At 35.4% G+C, this 19,277-nt stretch overlaps 1 protein-coding gene across 1 annotated transcript in view; it reads left to right on the top strand.

The window, feature by feature from the left end:
- The first annotated feature begins 244 nt into the window (after window positions 1-244).
- Window positions 245-19,277, top strand: part of LOC136034280 (GTP-binding protein RAD-like) — a 66,522-nt gene continuing 47,489 nt past the window's right edge. Inside the window, exons 1-2 of the mRNA XM_065715421.1 lie at window positions 245-304; window positions 3,467-3,662. Coding sequence (XP_065571493.1) covers window positions 245-304; window positions 3,467-3,662 — 256 coding nt within the window. The remainder of the gene's footprint in view (window positions 305-3,466; window positions 3,663-19,277) is intronic.

Below are 19,277 nucleotides of genomic sequence, written 5' to 3'. Positions count from 1 at the left end.
CCTTCCCCCACAGCCTTCAGGGCAAGGGTTTTAAATTATGCCCCGGGAACATGTAAGGTTTATATAGAGAAGGCCAGTCATATAAATATCGAAAGGGGCTCATTTGATTGGAAATTAAAAGTTCTAGTGGTTCTTTAGCAGTCGAAAGTGACTGGAGGGCAACCAGCCTCCCCCCACACCCATCACTCCCCCAAACACATCCACTAAAAATTTTGAGATAACAATTTTGTTTAGCGTAGCTGGCATGTCCAGCAATTATGTCTTTGAGGATGACAAACCCTACACATCCCCCAAGGCAAGTGCTGTAAGTTATACCCCTGGGGTACGTAAGGTTTTTTGGTAAGGGTAGAGGTATAAACTTTGGAGGGGGCTCATTGGGATGGAAGTCAGATGTTCTATTGGTGTGTGAAGATTCAAAATGATCAGGGTGCAACTAGCCTCCCTCGCTTCACGTTTTCTTTTCTCCCAACCTACCTGGCAGAAATTTTGAGATAGCCATTTTATTCAAAATAATCCCAAAACCATGTTTCAAGACCTTTGAGGTAAAAAAAAAAACTCTCAAACCTGGGCACAAGGGTTGTAGATTATCCCCTTGGGACATATAAAGTTTTTATGGAAGGGCGGTTGTATAAACTTTAGAGGAGGCTCTTTTAATTGGAAATTGAAAGTTCTAGCTCCTTTTTAAGAGTCAAAAGTGTAGGAGTGCAATTAGAACCCCCCCCTGACACCGTTTTACTCCCAAAAGCATTTGATCAAAATTGTGAGATGGACATCTTTTTCAGAATAGTCTAAAGGACATATAACAATGTCTCCAGGTTAACGCAACCCACCAGATCCCTAGGGCCATATAAGATTTTAATGGTCGGTCATATAAACTTCTGATGGGGCATTTAATTGGAAATTACAAGCTATAGTAGTTCAGAACTAAATTTGCACTTTACTAAAAAAAAAACAATGGTCGTGGAATGTCAGCTCAATATACTGATATTTATTCCTGAGAGTCTTCATGATTTTTATTTATTGAATAAAAAAAACAAGTTTTTTTTACTGCTAGTAAGGAGCGACATTAAAACTTAAAACGAAAAGAAATTATTCCGTATATGAAAGGGGTTGTCCCCTCCTCGACGCCTCACTCTTTGCTCTAAAGTTTGACTCTTTCTCACAACTCTAATTTTTGGTTACTTAAAAAGTCAACTTTAACTTTTCATTTTTTTACGAATGTTTTTATTAGTAATAAATATACGTAACTTACAAATTAACTGACGTAACGAGCTTCTATATTTGTATATTTTTATTACGTATATGAGGGGGTTTGCCCCCTCGTCAATGCCTTGCTCTTTAAACTGAAGCTTTAATTTTGTCCTAATTCTTTAAGAATGACTCCTGAATCACAAAGGCCATAGAATAAATACCTTAAATTATTAAAAATACTATAGCGTAAAGAATGAGGTACTGTGGAGGAGACGAACCCCGATATAGACGTAATAATTCTTGTTTGTCTTAAGTTTTAATGCTGCTCCTTACTTCCAGCTGAAAGCACTTTTTTTTATTTATTCTCTTATTTATTTAAATAATGCTAGAGAATCCTGCAGCCCCTTCATAGAAATTTTCTTCACTCATGGTAAATTCCTCCAAGGAAAGATCCTCCCACATAACCCCCCCTTAACGTAAAAAAGTTCCCCTGAAAATGTCTGTAGACTTCCGAATAGCCATTAAACAATGGTAAAAGTTTGCAATTTGCACCCCCCCCCCTTTGACTGCAGGGGATTAAGTCTTCCTGAAAGACATAATTAATAGGTTTTTCGACTATACTGAACAAAATGGCTATCTCGAAATTCTGATCCGGTGACTGAAAAAACATGAGCATGGGAGGGGGCCTAGGTGCCCTCCAATTTTTCGTCACTTATAAAAGGGCACTAGAACCTATAATTTCGTTAGAATGAGCCCTCTCACGACATTCTAGTACCAATGAGTCAATACTATCGCCCCTGGAAAAAAAATAAATAAAATAAATAAATAAACACGCATCCGTGATCTGTCTTCTGGCAAAAACAAATTCCACGTTTTTATAGATAGGAGCTTGAAACTTCTACAGTAGTGTTTTCTGATACGCTGAATCTGATGGTGTGATTTTCGTTAAAATTCTATGACTTTTAGGGGGTGTTTGCCCTATTTTCTAAAATAAGGCAAATATTCTCAGGCTCGCAACTTTTGATGCGTAAGACTAAACTTTGCGTCTAACTCTGTTATTTATTTTAATTTCTTTTCGTTTTGGGTTTCATCTATATATTGATGGCGTTGGTGGTAGTTTTACGTTTAGAAGATAATTTGACTTTATTTCTGCTCAGTTTTGTTTTAATGGAGCTCTTTACTTTTCTTTGTAAAACTTGTCTTGTAGAAAATGTTTTTTAAATTAATAAAAAAAGTTAATAGATTCAAAAATATGATTATCTATATCACCCGAAACATAAAGAATTGCCGAATTTTTTAAACGAAAATTTGCGTATATAGATTGCTTGAATAAATTTCAGTATCTATTCAGACATTGTCACGGACTAACTTTACAAAATAGATCTCGATTTATAAATTAATTGACTAGTTTAAAGACCATGGAGCTTTAGATGTGTATTTCCAAGGCACTTGAAAAACTTTTTGAGAGCTCCTTCATGTTGGTTCAACTTGATCCCTTGTTTTTGAGGCAAGAAGATAAGACCATGGCTTGTGGAACAAGAATAAAGAAAGACAAAAATTGCGGAGGAATGACTTTTCACTGTTTCTAAAAACTCTTGTGCCTTGGAAACAAAGTTCCAGGAATAGATAAGGGGCTCAAGGTCGAATTCCATACTTTTCCTACTTGTAATGCTAGAAGAATTTCCTGAAGTCATTTCATACCTATTAAAAATAGAAAAGTCCCGCTTAGAGTCCTCTTCTCTCAAGCCATGGACCTTGGAAAGCTCAATTTACTGCATCTGGTTCCTGAGAAAACTTCTTTTTCTTCCTCTTTGCAAGCTTTAAATCAACTGTAGGACAACTTATGTCTGTTTGAGCCCTAGATATACTCTTGAAAGTTTCTTGTTCGTGTCACAACACGCTTCCAAGTTTTGGGAGAGTTAGATACTAGAATGTTTAAGTTAAGATAGATGCTTGAAACCTTAAGTGGAGAGCTTCAGTTTGGTAGGTAAATCAAGGCATCGGCTCAAGTTCTATGAGGAATATCACCGTATTTTCTAAGGATAAACATGATGCAGTTGCCTATTCCTCTTTTTATGATAGAATCACTTAAGTATTCGCGGTTTTATCCAGGTCTGAAATTCATACATTTGGTACCATTATAACACGAGGAAGTAGATGGTAGCACCATAAATCATTTTAATGAGTGAAAAACAGACATTTTTGCTCAAAGAAGCCAAGTTAATAAAAATACATAGACAAAGCACGTCACTTGTAATGTAATGACACCCATATTTCTCTATATTCTAGTACAGAAAACATAACACCGTCTTCAACTAATGCCCCGTCTTCTCGATGTTCTTCGGTTAGTGAAGACATCCAACGAGCCCCATATCGAGTTTTGATGATCGGTGCAACGGGTGTTGGCAAAACCGCCTTAACGAGACAGTTCATGACCTCTGAATACCTGAATACCTATGAGACGTCATTTGGTATGTGGTCTTCGGTTTCTTTTTTAGTTTTTTTTTTGCGTAAATGTTTCTGTGTTTGGCAATACAATTCTAATTTCATTAAAGTTTTGTAGAGAGTAGGATTGAATTTTAGTATAGGTTTTTAATTTTTCTTTATTGACAAGCATTTGAAAAAGAATCAAGGATCGAATCTCAAGTAACCAACTGCTGGCGTTTTCAAGCGAGCGGCTGCTGGTAATCCTAGCAGTTCTTGCATCACAACCAACCAATGTTAGTTTTATTTATATCAAACAGATCGTGGTAACGAACTGTAGTAAGGAGCGACCCGGCTCAATAGTAACCAAAACTCTAAAAAATAGAGTTTTGATATCAATAGCTACATGAAAAGAATCGCATTTTAATGGTGATTTTAAATATATAAGTTTACCCATCAAAAATGTCTTACCCATCAAAATTACCCATCGTTTAGTCTTACCCATCAAAAGCTACGAGCCTGAGAAGATTTGCCTTATTTTAGAAAATAGGGGAAAACAACCCCTATAAGTCATAGAATCTTAACGAAAATCACAGCACCAGTTTCAGCGTATCAGAGAACCCATTTTACTGTTTTAAAAAGTAGAGTTAAGAGAAAGAGCCGAACTTTAGCGTAAAGAGTAAGGCGTTGATGAGGAAGCATCTCCTTTCATATACGAAGTAATTTCTGTTCGTTTTAAGTCTTAACGTCGCTCCTTACTTTCCGTTAAAAAAACTTGTTTTTATTTATTTAATTGTTTGAAAGAAACCAAACAAGTTAATAGTATTTACGGACAATAGAACTTATATTGCGAAAGTTTGGAAAAAGCGGTACAAATAAAAAGCAAAAAAAAATGTATCGCTGTAAACCTGAAGATGCACATCCTATGAAATTTCTTCTTCCATAAAAATGATGATTTTACGCATGTTTTGTTTGTACTGTTAAAGAAAATAGCACAATTTAACTATGTTACAGAATTAGAGAAAATTAGCAACATTTCCAAGAATTACAATATTGAAAAAGAAGCATTGAACACACATTGTTGATAATAAAAAATAAACCAATTGATCCATAAAATTGTGTAGAGCGATGATTTTACACTTAAAAAACAAAAAATTCTTGTCAAGATATTTGTTTGGTTATACTCGAATGAAAGTTTACACTTTAAACCTAATTTTCTCTCTTGTCATTCATTAGAAAGTTCTCATAACCATAAAAAAAGGGAGAGCTGCTACTTCTTTTTTTGACAGTGAATCTATTCAACCAGTTCGTTGTAACGAACTGCAAGTAAGGAGCGACTCGGCTCAATATTAACCAAAACTCATATTAACAAATACACCGAAAGAACCGAATTTTTATGTTGATTCCAAATATGTAAATTTCATTAAGTTTAACGTTACCCATCAAAAGTTATGAGCCTTAGAAAATTTACCCAATTTTCGAAAATGCGTGGATGCACTAAAAAAAGTCAAGTTATCCTGATGAAAAAACGCCACCAGATTAAGCGTATCAGAAAACCTTACTGTAGAGGTCTCAAGCTCTTATATACAAAAATATGGAATTTTGCATTTTTTTTTTCTAAAAGAAAGGCCACAGATGCCTGTTAATTTGTTTTGCTTTTGTTTTCCACTACTGATCGTATCGAACCAGTGATCCTAGAAGACCAGGAGAGGGTTCATTTGACGGAAAATTAAAATTTCTAGTGTCCTATTCAAGCAATCAAAAAGATTGGCGGGCAACTAGCCCCCTCCTATGATATATTTTCTCCAAAGACACCTGATCAAAACTTTTAGATAGCCATTTAATTCAACACAGGTATAAGGCCCAAAAATGCCTTTGGATACGACATGACCCCCACAGTCCCCGGGGAAAGGGGTGTAAGCTATGAAATTTGCCCATTGTTAACATATAGCATTTGTTATTGGGAAATAAACAGAAATTTATTGGAAAGTATTTCTTCGAGGGGGGAGGGGTTCACTGGGAGAAATTCCTGTGGGTAGGCAAGTATCCGAGGAGAATTTTCTCTTAGAAATTTTACAAGGGGAGGAGGGATGGAAATATTCTGGCATAATTTGAAAACGATCTAAAATTCAATAAAATAACAAGTTTTTCTACTGAAGGCAAGGAGCAACATTAACACTTGGAACGAACATAGATTATTCTGTATATGCAGGGGAGGCTGTCTCTTCCTCAACTCTTTAAGCTAAAGTTTGAGATTGTATCACACTTCTTTAAGGAATACTGCTCGAACACAAGGCCCGTTGAATTTGAATGAGAAGTATTTTCAAAGAACTAAAAGGCTTTAGTCTATAGAGCTATCATTGAGGAAGGCCTAGCCCCCCTTCTCCTCATATACAGAATAATCTCTGTTCGTTTTCAGTTTTAATGTTACTCATTATTTTCGATCGAAAAACTTGTTTACTATTTATTTATACCGGCTTAAGAGAACGACTAGTACCTAGGTAACGGCAACGAATTACTTTACTAGGTCATGCTCATCAAATCATGTTTTTTCTCTTCTATTTAAACCATTGTATCAATTAAGGTAGAAGATTTCGGTAAATTTCAGAGGTTTTGGCTTGAGCATAGTCAATGAAATACAAATTCTAATTATTAAATTCTTATAGGGCTTTTATACATAAAAGAAAAAAGAAAAATTCTTAACTTTTTTTCAAATAAAATACATATGCTATGTAATTACGATCCATATTTAATAATGTTTTTTTTATTTGTGTGTAAACTTTGGAAACTGCAAACGCTAGGGACACAATTCCATAATAACTATATTGGTATTTTAAAATTCAGCCCCATTTCATAACTAAAATGCTGCAATTCGCGAGAGCAATTTCATTGTTATGTTTGGATTGACTCAAAATTTTGCTTCTATCGTAAACTATATTTAAAAAAGCAGAATCTTTGAAAATTCCGTTCAATTGTCTTACAGGATTTAGCTAGTACAAGAAAAAGAGTCATTAAAAATGCTTAAAAATTGCATGTAAACTATTCAAAACCCCAAGGCCAACAAAATATCATTCTATGGCTATCTTTGTCCCTAAGCTTTAGTTAGAACCAGCATAAAATATTTTCATTACCAAATTTGTTTTATTTTTATTTCAGAAATCTTTTGCTTCTAAACTTTGTTATTTTTTGGACTTGGAGGATTTTACTTACTAGCTTCAGATAATTTTTTGTTTGAAACCTGAAAAAATAGTCACAAAAATACACTCAATTCTTAGAAAGTAAAAAATAAAGAAAAAGCTTTTAAAAAAAATTGCTTGAAGCTTCAGCTGCATCTCTTAAATACTCCAGAGCCTCTCAACCCTTTTTCTCTCCTGTCACTAAGCTTGAGCTGAGAAATCAATAAATACAGCTTAATAATTAATTTGGCTAGTGAGAAAAGAACAATATTAAACAATACCCAACACTACTGGAAATTGAAAAATAAAATGTTACACTTCCGAACTAATCAATATAAAAAAAGCTCTACTGCACCATTATGAATTACTTACAGCTATACTCCTTCACATATAAGGACAAACATACTATCGACTGTATAAATACAGACAATTTAGTATCATAGAAAAATTTTCAAATTGGTTAGTAGTAGTAGTAGTATTTTTTATTAACCAAAGGAAATAACACAGACAAAATCAATCGGTAGCACACCAAAAGTGTTGCTTGCGAGGGTGTGTTACTAACAAAAAGAACAAAAAATGGAAGAAAAAAAGAACAAAAACAAAAAAACAATGAGTTAATCTAAAATGAGCAGAAAGGTAAAACCGTGTACCGAGAAAAAAAAATTATATAAATAATTCATACACATTCAAACAACATAATATCATGATCCCGAAGCAAAAAAAAAAGAAATCAAAAGAAAAAAACAATAAACAATTGTTTTCAATACTAAATCAATCAATCTCAATCTATTTCAAAGGTATACCTACCAAGAAACCCCACACGCAGCACGGCCTTAAATTGATTAATGGGCAATTCTTTAATGCTTGGAACAAGCTTATTCCATAGCTTAGCCCCTGTATAAATAATTGAAAAGGCAGTCCTACTTGAAACTAGGCGAGGAACCTCAATATCTCCACTTGTTCGAGTTCTATGATCATGAATATTAGACCTATCCCGAAAACTTCACGTAAAACATTCTGGAACGCACCCATAATGGTGCTTATATATAAAAACCAGTGTATAAAAATCACGCAATCCGGCTGCAGGCATTATATTTATCATACTATACATTGACCTGACCGAATCCTGGTTCCCTATTCCACAAAGTGATCTAATGGCATTATTCTGCAGTACGCGGATTGGGCGAAGTATTGAGGGGAATGTCCCAAGCCATACAGACGAGCAATACAAAATATACGGATGAATCAGTGAAAAATATAATAACCGTATAACATTTGAAGGAAATAAATGTTTTAGTTTACGGATAATCCCTAAATTCCGCGATAATATTCTACTTATAGCTTTTACATGGCACTTAAATGATAAAATTTCGTCAATAATAATCCCAAGGCACTTAACGGACTTTGATCGCTTAACAATTCCCTTCGTTGTAGCTATTTCCATAATCCAAAGATAATAATTTGGGGACCGTGAAAAGATAACAAAATTTGAGTTATTTATATTTAGGTCAAGGCGGTTTATCTTCAACCAAAGACATGTCATAGTCATTTCTGCATTAATTGTTGAGCTGGTTCCCGAAGGTGCGGGATTCACTATATCCCCTATTCTAGAAGTAGTTGCAACAGCATTTGGCAGATCATTTATAAAAATCAAAAAAAGAGTAGGCCCTAACGCAGAACCCTGGGGGATACCATATTTAACAAGACTCTTACTTGAAGAAAATCCATTAATGTGAACATAATGCTCTCTGTTTTGGAGATAATCACAAATCAAGGCTCCCTTTCCTGAAGTCAAATTGAATTGGATTTAACAGATTATGCAGTTCCAAATGATCATAAACTCTAGTGTTAATACACTTTTCTAGCAGACGAGAAATAACAGGTAAGACTGAGATAGGCCGATAATTTCCAAGATCATTCTTATTACCGCCTTTAAAAAACAGGGGTAAAGTTTAGCAATTTTCAAGCAATCAGGAAACGTTCCCCGTTTCAAGCACAAATTTATGAGAGAAGTAAGAATATCAGCAACATAAGGAAACGCTATTTTTAACACCAGAAGATTGAGTGAATCACTACCTGCCGACGTATTTTTCATCCCAAAGATAATTTTCTCTACTTCATCACGAGAGAAGGGTCTCATATACATAGAAATATCAATTGGAGTCTTCATAAAAAAAACTCCAAGGGAGGATCATCATCAGAAGATACTATACGGGAAGATAAATCTACGCCAACATTAGCAAAATGTTTGGAAACAGCATTACATATCTCTTCGGGTTCCTTCGTTGGTAAGCCATTCTGCATTACTACTTCATCGGAATAATAGAGTTCTCTGTCGATATCACACTTTTAATTATTTTCCATGTTTTTGCAGGGTTACCACAAGTCTCAGTGAATTTATTTACGAAATAATTTTTTTTAGCATTTCTCAGTAATTTATTCAGGGCATTTCTATAATTTTTATAAATTCTTAAGCAGATTGGATCATTCCCATTATTTATGGAATTCTTATAAAGTTTATCTCTTTTATTAATACAGCGCAACAAGCTCTTCGACATCCATAGTTTCTTAGGATTATTTTTCCTTGATGACGAACGAACCATTATAAATGTTTTTGTCACTAACAAAATTAGTTTATCGTAAAATCTTTGAAAACTCGTATTTATATCATCCATAAGATCTATTAAATTATTCCAATCAACTTCTGTAAATGGAATGTTATTGCTTTTTCAAAGGCCTGTTTAGTTGAACACCACAACGGAAGCTCTTTTTATTGTTAGTGTGAAATCCCTATGCCTCTAATGTCCAATTTATTTGTTGCTTTTAGAAAGCTTTTGTTTTCAAGCCTTGTCGTTGTTAGTGCCATTGAGGCATGTTTGTTTTTCTTTCAAGACAACAAAGGAGTGAAATCAATCAATGACAATGAGCCAAAGAGTAAAATCAAGGTGTCGCAAATAGTATCCATAGAATCATGAATATTGTTCATCAATGTTGCAGCAGTACCTGCAACAATACAAAGATCGAACCACAGCCTACAGTTAATGAAATTAAAGAAAAACATTTTCTACAAAATTTTCTAGTGAGAAAAAATTCACAAATAACATAAACTCATAAAATGAACCTTTAATTGAGATTCAACTGAACAATGGTGTCTAATTGCGAAAATAAATTTTTGTGTGTTTCAGAAGAGCCTGAGACTCCTCAAAATGACAAATGACATGAAATATACACCCTTGAAATTACCATTGTCAAAAACCCTTAACGATAGGATTACAGTGCGCTACTTTGAACAGCAAATAATATCATATTTTTTCCCAAATAGCACCAGTATCCCAGAGAAAAATATACTTAAATGGCATGTTGACTTGTATTGCTTGAAAACCCTAACTAGAAGTGTACAGTTCCCCTTCTTAAAAACCAAAAAAATCATCATATACAACCATTTTACCATGACACACAACCCAATCCCTTCGCTAATGATTATTAAATCAGTATGATTTTTGAAATAACTATTATTTTTGCTAATAAATTTATTTGACTCCTGACTTGTCTCTTGACTCGCAGTTTAGCATTGTTAGCACGACTGGTGTGTCTTCCTTTTTTCCAGTGCATCGATTGTATCGAGCCAAATGTGTTAAATTATCATTAGAGGGACCATTTTAACGGAATTTAAAAATTTAAGTGCTTTCTTCAGTCACAACAGAGATCACTCCACATCAAAGTGTTACTTTCTGGCACATAACGGCAACTTTGGCCTAAACAGGGCCAAAATGTCAGCGAGGAAACTTACGAGAAAGCCAGTTAATTTCTAATGGCTGGATACTGAGCTTATGTAATATATGTGATTTCTTCTGTTCCTATTATAGACAAAGAATCTAGACTTTTAAATAACTTTCCTAAAACAATAAGATTTCAGATACTACTGCTGATCTTAAATTAAACGACACACAATTCGGTATAAAAGAGACAATCTTTTGTCATTTCTGTGTCGTATTTAGGACTTTTACAGAAATAGCAGTATTTTGGAGGTTATTAAGATGCGAGTCTTATCTATTTTGTTTTGTTTTGTTTGTTTTTTCTCCTAGTTTTTTGTTTGTGTTTTTCTTTATGTATTGTGCTTAATTTAATTTAACTTCAATTTTGTTCTGTTGATAGAGGTTCCCGGACATGGAGTCGAAATTTTGGTATTTTTACTATTTAAAGTTTGTTTGCTATGACTGTTTATTTAATTTCTGTTTGTTTTTGATTTATTTTTTCTCTAATAGTAGTTTCTGATTGATTTGAGTTTAAATCTTTATAAGAATTTATTTGTTTTAGGATTCAATGTGATATGACTCTACTTTTCTTTGAAAAACTTTTTTTCATAAAGTTATTTAAATTAATTTCTGTTTGTTTTTTACTGTCAACGTTTCGAGATTTTTTTGTTTCCCCATTTGAACATCAATGTTTTTTTTATTTTTTTAGCATCAAAGTTTCATCAATGAATAAAAGTGGTGTGTTTTTTTTTATTTAAATTTTCAAACTTCAACATGTCCCTCGACATTCCCTGACAGCTTTTAATAGATGTAGTAGAAGTTGTAAGCAGTCGCAGTTGTAAGTAGTCGCAGTTGGAAGTGGTAATAGTTGCAGTCGTAGCCTGTCTCATTTGTAGCACAATAGTAGCAGTAGTAGCATTGGCTCTGAAAGTCACAAGTTAATATCCTTACCCGTTCCTAAGATATTACAGATGCGCCTTTTTGATAACTTGGATGCAGATAGTCTCTTTAGATTTAGCTAATCATGCCCCTCAACATTTCTGGAAAGTTTGCCTCAACATCCTTAACCTTTTTGGTACGAACAAGAGATTAAACATTCACCCCTTTCCCAATGATAAATCCTGCATGTAAAAAAAAGATGAACAGCATAATTTATGATCCCTGCCCCGGGCCTGTGGGGGATTTCTATCCCTACTAGCATAGTTAATAGACGATTTGACTATTTCGAATAAAATACTTTAAAATATTTATCAGTGTTAAGGGGAACATATAAAAGGGCAAGAGGGGGGGGGGTATCCTTCGTTCCTTTTTCAAAAATACTCTCAATATATCATTCAATTTTCAGCTTAATAGCCTTAGCCGTTCATAAAATATTGCTTTTGTATCCTTTTTTCATCCATATAGTGGGCTTTGATTTTGTTTGACATCACCCTCGTTATTTTCTAAGAGTTTCCCCTTAACTTTCCTAGCCTTTTTGGAAGACTCAAACCAAACATACCCCCTTCCCAATATTCAGTCTTGCATATAAGCAATGAGCAGCTTAAATAACTCACAAAACTTACCCCAGGGGCTGTGGGGGCTACACCATCCCTGGAGGTATAATTATTTGATTTTTCGACTATTTTGATTTAAATGGATATGCCAAAATTTTGTTAAACCTCTTTAGCGAGGGCAGCTAAAAAGGAATGGAGGGGGGACTGGCTGACCTTTGTCCACTTTTTAACATCCTCCTCAATATGCCTTGGGAGTTTAAACTTAATACCCAGCTGTTCTTGTTATATTGCAGACAAAGCCTTTTTGATAAACAGGATGCACATAGTATCTTTAGATTTAGTTTAACATGCCCCTCAATATTCCCCAAAGTTTCACCTTACTGCTCGTAGTCTTTTTGAACACACCTAGAATTGAACATTTTCCCAATTCCTTCTGATCACTACTGCATTTAAAAAAGGGCAAATGGCATAATCTACAATCCCTGCCCTGGGACCTGTGGGGGTATTGCATTCCTGGAGACATAGCTACTAGACCTTTTGACTGTTTTGAACAATTTTTCTTAACTTCTTGATCAGTATGGAAATAAGGGGGCATCTAAAATGGGTTAAGGGGTCTAGCTGCCCTCCGAAAGCCCCTCAACACACCCCTTAACACCTCCTGAAGTTTTTAACTTAATACCATCAGCCGTTTTTTAGATATTGATGGTCCGCACTTCTGACAATCAGCACGCACACAGTGAGTTTTATTGTGTTTGGCATCCCTCTCCAAGGCTGTGGGGGTTTATGGTAAGCCCAAAAGCATACTTATTGATCTGTGGACTACTTTGAACAAAATGGTTTTCTTAAAATTTTGACCGGATGCACTTGGAGAAAAAGGGCGAGGGAGGGGGGCCGCCCTTTGATAACTTTGGACTCTTAAAAAGGGAACTATAACTCCCAATTTCCAATTGAATGATAAACTCTGCAAGGTTTAAATGTCCACCTCTTCCCTAAAAATCCTGTATGTTAACAATGGGTCATTTTCATAACTTTCAATCTTTGCCCTGGGGGCTTTGAGGGGTTTTGTTGATCCCGGAGACACAATCATTTTCCCTTTAAACTATTTGAACAAAATGGCTATCTCAAAATTTTTATCGGATGCTTTTGGGGGAAAAGAGCATTAAAGAAGGGGGCCTGGTCGCCCTTCGATCACCTTATGCTCTTAAAAAGGAAATGAGAACTTCTGATATCCAATCTAATAAGCCAACTATAGAGTTTATACGAACTTCCCTTCTGTAAAAAGCTTGTATATTAAAACAAGCAACTTGCATAATTGACATCCCTTGCCCCGGGGATGGGGGAGGGTTAAACCAGGAATCAAAGTTATTTGACTTTTGGACTATTTTTAACAAAATGGTTATTTAAAATTGTTATTCGAAGCCGTTGGGGAAAAGGCATTGGGGGAGGGTGTCCTCCGATATTAGTGATTCTTTAAAAGGGAACTAGAACTTTCGGTTTCAAATTGAATGAGCCTCGTCCGAAGTCTATACGGTCACCTGATCCATATGAAGTACCTCTGAGGAATGAAAAATTTAATAAATCTCGATAAAACATTGAAGCCTTATGGCTCTTTGCTATAGGCAATGCTGTAGCGTTGCTTCTGAACTTTGAATGTTGTAACAATTTCGATGTAATGCAATTCAGTATCCACAAGAATATGAAGCTTCTGGAAGAGAATGTTTTCCAAGAAATGCTTGCCAAATTGTGTAGCTTTAGAAAACAATTTTGGAAATGTCAATAAAATCATTCTAAGAAAGAGCTTAGAAACTAGAATCCACTCTAGTGCCTTGCTCATGTCACTACTACTCTAGTGTCTTGCTCAGGTCAAGGCATTGAGGGAACTTTGCGATACTTCAACAGCCTCCTATGTTTGTCACCAAGTGCTCCCTTAAAAGTTCTTTCTGACTTCGACCCTTGTCAAACACGTGGAAGCTTCCTAGGAAACAACAAAGTTCTAATTGCATAACTCTCTATAATAGTTCCTTGGGCAGGCTGAAATATCCCTTTATGGTATTCATGTTATACCTACATGACCTCCCGGATGCTTTCTGCGCAATCATGGTACACGGATTAAGCAAAGCGCTTATTCAAAACGTGATAAGTGACAAGTTTTTTAGACTTAGATAATAGTGTCAACAATCTAAGCCCAGCAAGCTCAACCAGTTGATCAAATTCATTTTTTGAGACCATTAGTGCCATATGTAGTGCAGGAAAAGAGCCAGAGCCATCCGCGAGGCATTATTAGATGGGCCGCCTCTCCTTTTTTTTAGAACAAAGCTAAATGGCCTGCGCAAGGGCTTTTTTTATAATTTTGTCTCTAATGAAGTAAACAGAAAAACAAAGTTGTTGTACAGAATCCATTAGATTGTCATGTAGTCCGGGAAGTGTGTGAAAAAAGGGTCTAACTGTAAACAAATTGCAAGAGGAATGATTCTTTGACTACTCAGCTCAGACAACTTTGCTTCTAAATATGCAAAGTTGGCTCATCTAGCTATTTCACAAATATATTATTTTTTTAGGTTGAGGTTGATTTTGAGGGGGTGAATTTCATGTTTCCATATAGAGGGGTACAACAACAAAATTGATGTGTAGAATAGTGTAATAGGTCACGGTGATTATGAAAATCACTTTTATTTAAACGTAAAATTAAGACTTGGGTTTTTTTCTAGGTTGAGATTGATTTTAAAAAGGTGGAATTCGTGCTTCCATTTAAAGGGGTACAACAACAAAATTGATGTCTAGAATAGGGTGTCATTTAAATATTCAATTAGTGTTAAACCGCGCTTAATAGGAAAGAAACTGGTTTTAAAATGTAGAATGACAATTATCACTCAGTCGTTTTGCAATATAAAGGCGCATAGTAACAGAATTAACGTCTAGAATTAGATACTGGATCATAATGATTATGAAAATCACTTTAATTTTAACGTAAAGTTAAAAATTATGTTTTTTTGTGGAGGTTGATTTTGAGGAGGAAAAATTCGTGTTTCCATATAAAGGCTTACAACAACAAAATTGATGTCTACAATAAAGTACTAAGTCAACGTGATTATGAAAGTCACCTATATTTGAATGTAAAATTAGAAGTTTCGTCAAAATATTCCATCAGTTTCATAACCCTTTCGCGAATGAAAGGACCTCACAATTCCAGTATTGATTCAGAGTTCAAAGTGAAAACACAAATACTAAATTGGATAATCCATTGATAAACCAGTAAGCTTTTTAAGGGGATTAAATGAAAAAAAAACTAGTTTTTTTTAACTGAAAGTAAGGAGCGACATTAAAACGAACATTAAAACAGAAATTACTCCGTATATGAAGTGGGTTCCCCCCTCCGCAATCCCTCGCTCTTTAAGCTAAAGTTTTTAATTGTTTTAAAAAGTAGAATTGTGGCAAAGAGTCAAACTTTAGCGTAAAGAGCGAGGAATTGCAGAGGGGACCACTCCCTTTATTTACGGAGTAATTTCTGTTCGTTTTAAGTTTTAATGTCGCTCCTTACTTTCAGTTAAAAAACTAGTTTTTTTTTCTGGACGTTTTTGAATTAATACATGTTTGATTTTGGCTCTCCGTACATAAATTATTAAAATGGAATTTGCATATTAATTCTTTTTTTGGCTAAATGGCTTTCTCTTAGTTTTGATCAGACGATTTTGAGAAATAAGGGGTGGGGAAGGAGGACTAGTTGCCCTCTAATTTTTCGGTTACTTAAAAAGGCAACTAGAACTTTTAATTTTTAACGAACGTTTTTATTAGTAAAAAATATACGCAACTTAAGAATGAACTTACGTAACAAACTTTTATATCCTTATATTTTTAATTATATATATGAGGGGGTTTGTCCCTTCGTTAATACCTCGCTCTTCACACTAAATCTTAAGTTTTGTCCCAATTCTTTAAGAATGACCCCTGAATCAGAAAGGCCGTAGAATAAATAGTTAAAATTACTAAAAATACTTTAGCGTAAAGAGCAAGCTATTTAGGAAGAGATGGACCCCCCATATGCGTAATAATCTCTCTTCGTTTTAAGTTGTAATGCTATTCCTTACTTTCAATTGAAAAAACGTTTTCATGTTTATATTTTCATTGTTTTTTTTAATAGTATTGCTAGAAAATCCTGCGCCCTTTTCATTGAATTTCTCTTCCCCCATGAAATATTCCTCCAAGGAAAGATTGTCCCACATAGCCCCCTCCCCTCAACCCCACACCCAAACCAAAAAAATCCCCCTGAAAACGTCAGTACACTTCCCAATAACCATTACTGTATGTAAACATTGGTCAAAGTTTGTAACTTGCAGCCCCTCCCCCAGGAACTGTGGGGGAGTAAGTCATCCCCAATGACATAGTTATGACATAGTTATCATGTTTTCATTACATATATGAGGGGGTTCACCCCCACGTCAGTACCTCGCTCTTTACACTAAAGCTTAAATTTTGTCCCAATTCATTAAGAGTGACCCCTGAATCACAAAAGCCGTAGAATAAATAGTTGAAATTACTAAAAATACTTTAGCGTAAAGAGTCAGGTATTAGGAGGAGGTGAGAACCTTATGTGCGTAATAATTTCTGTTCATTTTAAGTTTTAATGCTGCTCCTTACTTCCAGTTGAAAAAACTTTTTCATATTTATTTTTTCATTGTTTTTTTTAATAATGCTAGAAAATCCTGAGCTTTGTTCATGGAAATTTTCTTCCCCCGTGACAAATTCCTTTATGGAAAGTTCCCCCAACATTTCCGCTCTTCTCAAACCCTCCCCAAAACCAAAAAAAAACCCCTTAAAAACGTGTGTACACTTCCAAATAACCATTACTATATGTAAGCACTGGTCAAAGTTTGTAAATTGTAGCCCCTCCCACGGGGATTGTGGGGCAGTAAGTCGTCCCCAAAGACAAAGTTATAAGGTTTTTCGACTACAGTGAACAAAATGGCTATCTCAGAATTTTGATCCGTTGACTTTGGGAAAATAATTAGCCTGGAAGGGGGCCTAGGTGCCCTCCAATTTTTTCGGTCACTTAAAAAGGGCACTAAAACTTTTTATTTCCGTTAGAATGAGCTCTCTCGCAACATTCCAGGACCACTGGGTCGATACAATCACCCCTGGGGAAAAAAACAAAAAAAACAACAAACAAACAAATAAACAAGCATCCGTGATCTGCCTTCTGGCAAAAAATACGAAATTCCACATTTTTGTAGATAGGAGCTTGAAACTTCTACAGAAGGGTTCTCTGATACGCTGAATCTGATGGTGTGATTTTTTTTAAGATTGTATGACTTTTAGTTTCCCCCTATTTTCTAAAATAAGGTAAATTTTCTCAGGCTCGTAACTTTTGATTGGTAAGACTAAACTTGATGAAACTTACATATTTAAAATCAGCATTAAAATGCCATTCTTTTGATGTAGTTATTGGTATCAAAATTCCATTTTTTAGAGTTTTGATTACTATTGAGCCGGGTCGCTCCTTACTGCAGTTCGTAACCACGAACTGTTTGATTTTGTTGAACGATCTATGAAAGTTGGAGTGAAATTTGACAAGATAGTGGAATCTTGTTCCAAATTTTTCAGTCATGATGAAATTATTGTCGCCAGAAAGACGTTGTATGAGGAGATAGTACCTGATGAGCGATGTATCAAGTATGTAAACGATGAAGGTAGTGTCATGGATATTGGCAAATTGCTGTGCAAGTATAGTAAGGAAAAGTAGCAGCTCCCAAAGTTTGTTATTTATGACCTACAAGAAGTCTCAGCGGCATCTGAATTAGTTGGAGCTTGCATTACTTCTGCGGTTAACCAAATGTGCCGAAAACTGGATAATTTTATGCATTGCGCGACTGCTCAGCCCATCGCATCCCTTTCTTTTAATGAGAAGCCTCTGCCTGCTCCCCCGTCATATGCCGCAATAGCAAAAAATCCACCGGAAGCCTTATCATCTCACGAAAGACGTAAAAATGTAATCGAATCGGCGGTTTGCCAGGAACAATCCGGTGATATTGAGATCCGCCGAGGAAAGTCTGAGCTTCGTGTCCTAATTAACTGCTCAAATAAAGCTGGCAAGATTAGAGGTTCGCTGAAAAACATTGACGCGAATATGTCAGTCAAGGTTAACGCCAAACAATTTGTGGGCATTATTAAACGCATTCCCGAGGAATTCGAAGCCTCGCTCACAGATTTAGTGAAGAATTGTCAGAAAGCCAAACACTGCAGGATAAGTCGAGCTTTTAAGCTACATTTCCCATCGGACGTGGACTTACACTGTGCTTTAACAAATCCCCTTAAGCTGGGGTACGAAAGGCTCCCAATCGAATTATATCGTGTTCTTTCATGTAGATGCTATCAATGTCAACAAGCTGATGGTTACCTGGCAAAGAATTGTCCAAACTCTAAAGTTTGCTCCCATTGTGGGTAGGAGGGGCATGATAGTCCAAAGGCTTCTCCCTGTCAAAAGAAATACTTTTTTCTTTTGACATTTATTATACACCGATGGTGTATAATAATGCTACACTGCCAGCTAAGGATAGCATACTGATTTCGTGTTTTGTAAAAGCGACTAACGCGTCAGTATTATGTTATGCAGATGACTTTCTAAACTTGAGTCAGTCAGTGTTTAGTCTAGAGGAGAGTTTTAATGTGATTTCGAGTGAATTTAGAAAGATCAGTCTGAATCTTAACGCTGGGAAATCCCAAGTTCTTCCCGTCTGAGCTGGCTTCAACTTCAGTGAATTTTGGTGGAGCATCCGTTGCCCGTCTCAAGAGCTTATTTACCTAGGTCTACCTATTGGAGATTCAATATCTTCAACAAGAAAGTTATTGGTGGCTAGAACTGAAAAGAAAATCCGGGCTGCTTATGCTTCTTTAGTGCTGTCGCAAACAAATATGACAAAAAAGCTCCTCGTGAAAATGTATAATGCTGTTGTTCTTCCCCATGTTTTGTACTTAGCTCCGTTCACAGCTATTCTGACTAGAAGTAATAAGAAGCAGATTAGAAAGCTATTATTTCGCTAAGCGAGGTTTCTTCTGAGTGTTCCGATAAGGTCCAGTAACACCGTACTGAAACAATATTACGGAGTTCTCGACCCGATCATACAGCTGGATAATTTATATGTAAACTTGTCGTCAAAAGAGGTTTACCATTCTTGGAGTGGTTTCCTTTTTTGAAAAGTCTAGTTTTTTCGTGTTCTTATTTTGTATATATTTGTTCCTATTTT

This window comes from Artemia franciscana, chromosome 13 (assembly GCF_032884065.1).
Source record: "Artemia franciscana chromosome 13, ASM3288406v1, whole genome shotgun sequence".
Lineage (NCBI taxonomy): Eukaryota > Metazoa > Arthropoda > Branchiopoda > Anostraca > Artemiidae > Artemia > Artemia franciscana.
Note: the sequence above shows the minus strand (reverse complement) of the source record. Positions and strands in the feature narration are given on the sequence as shown.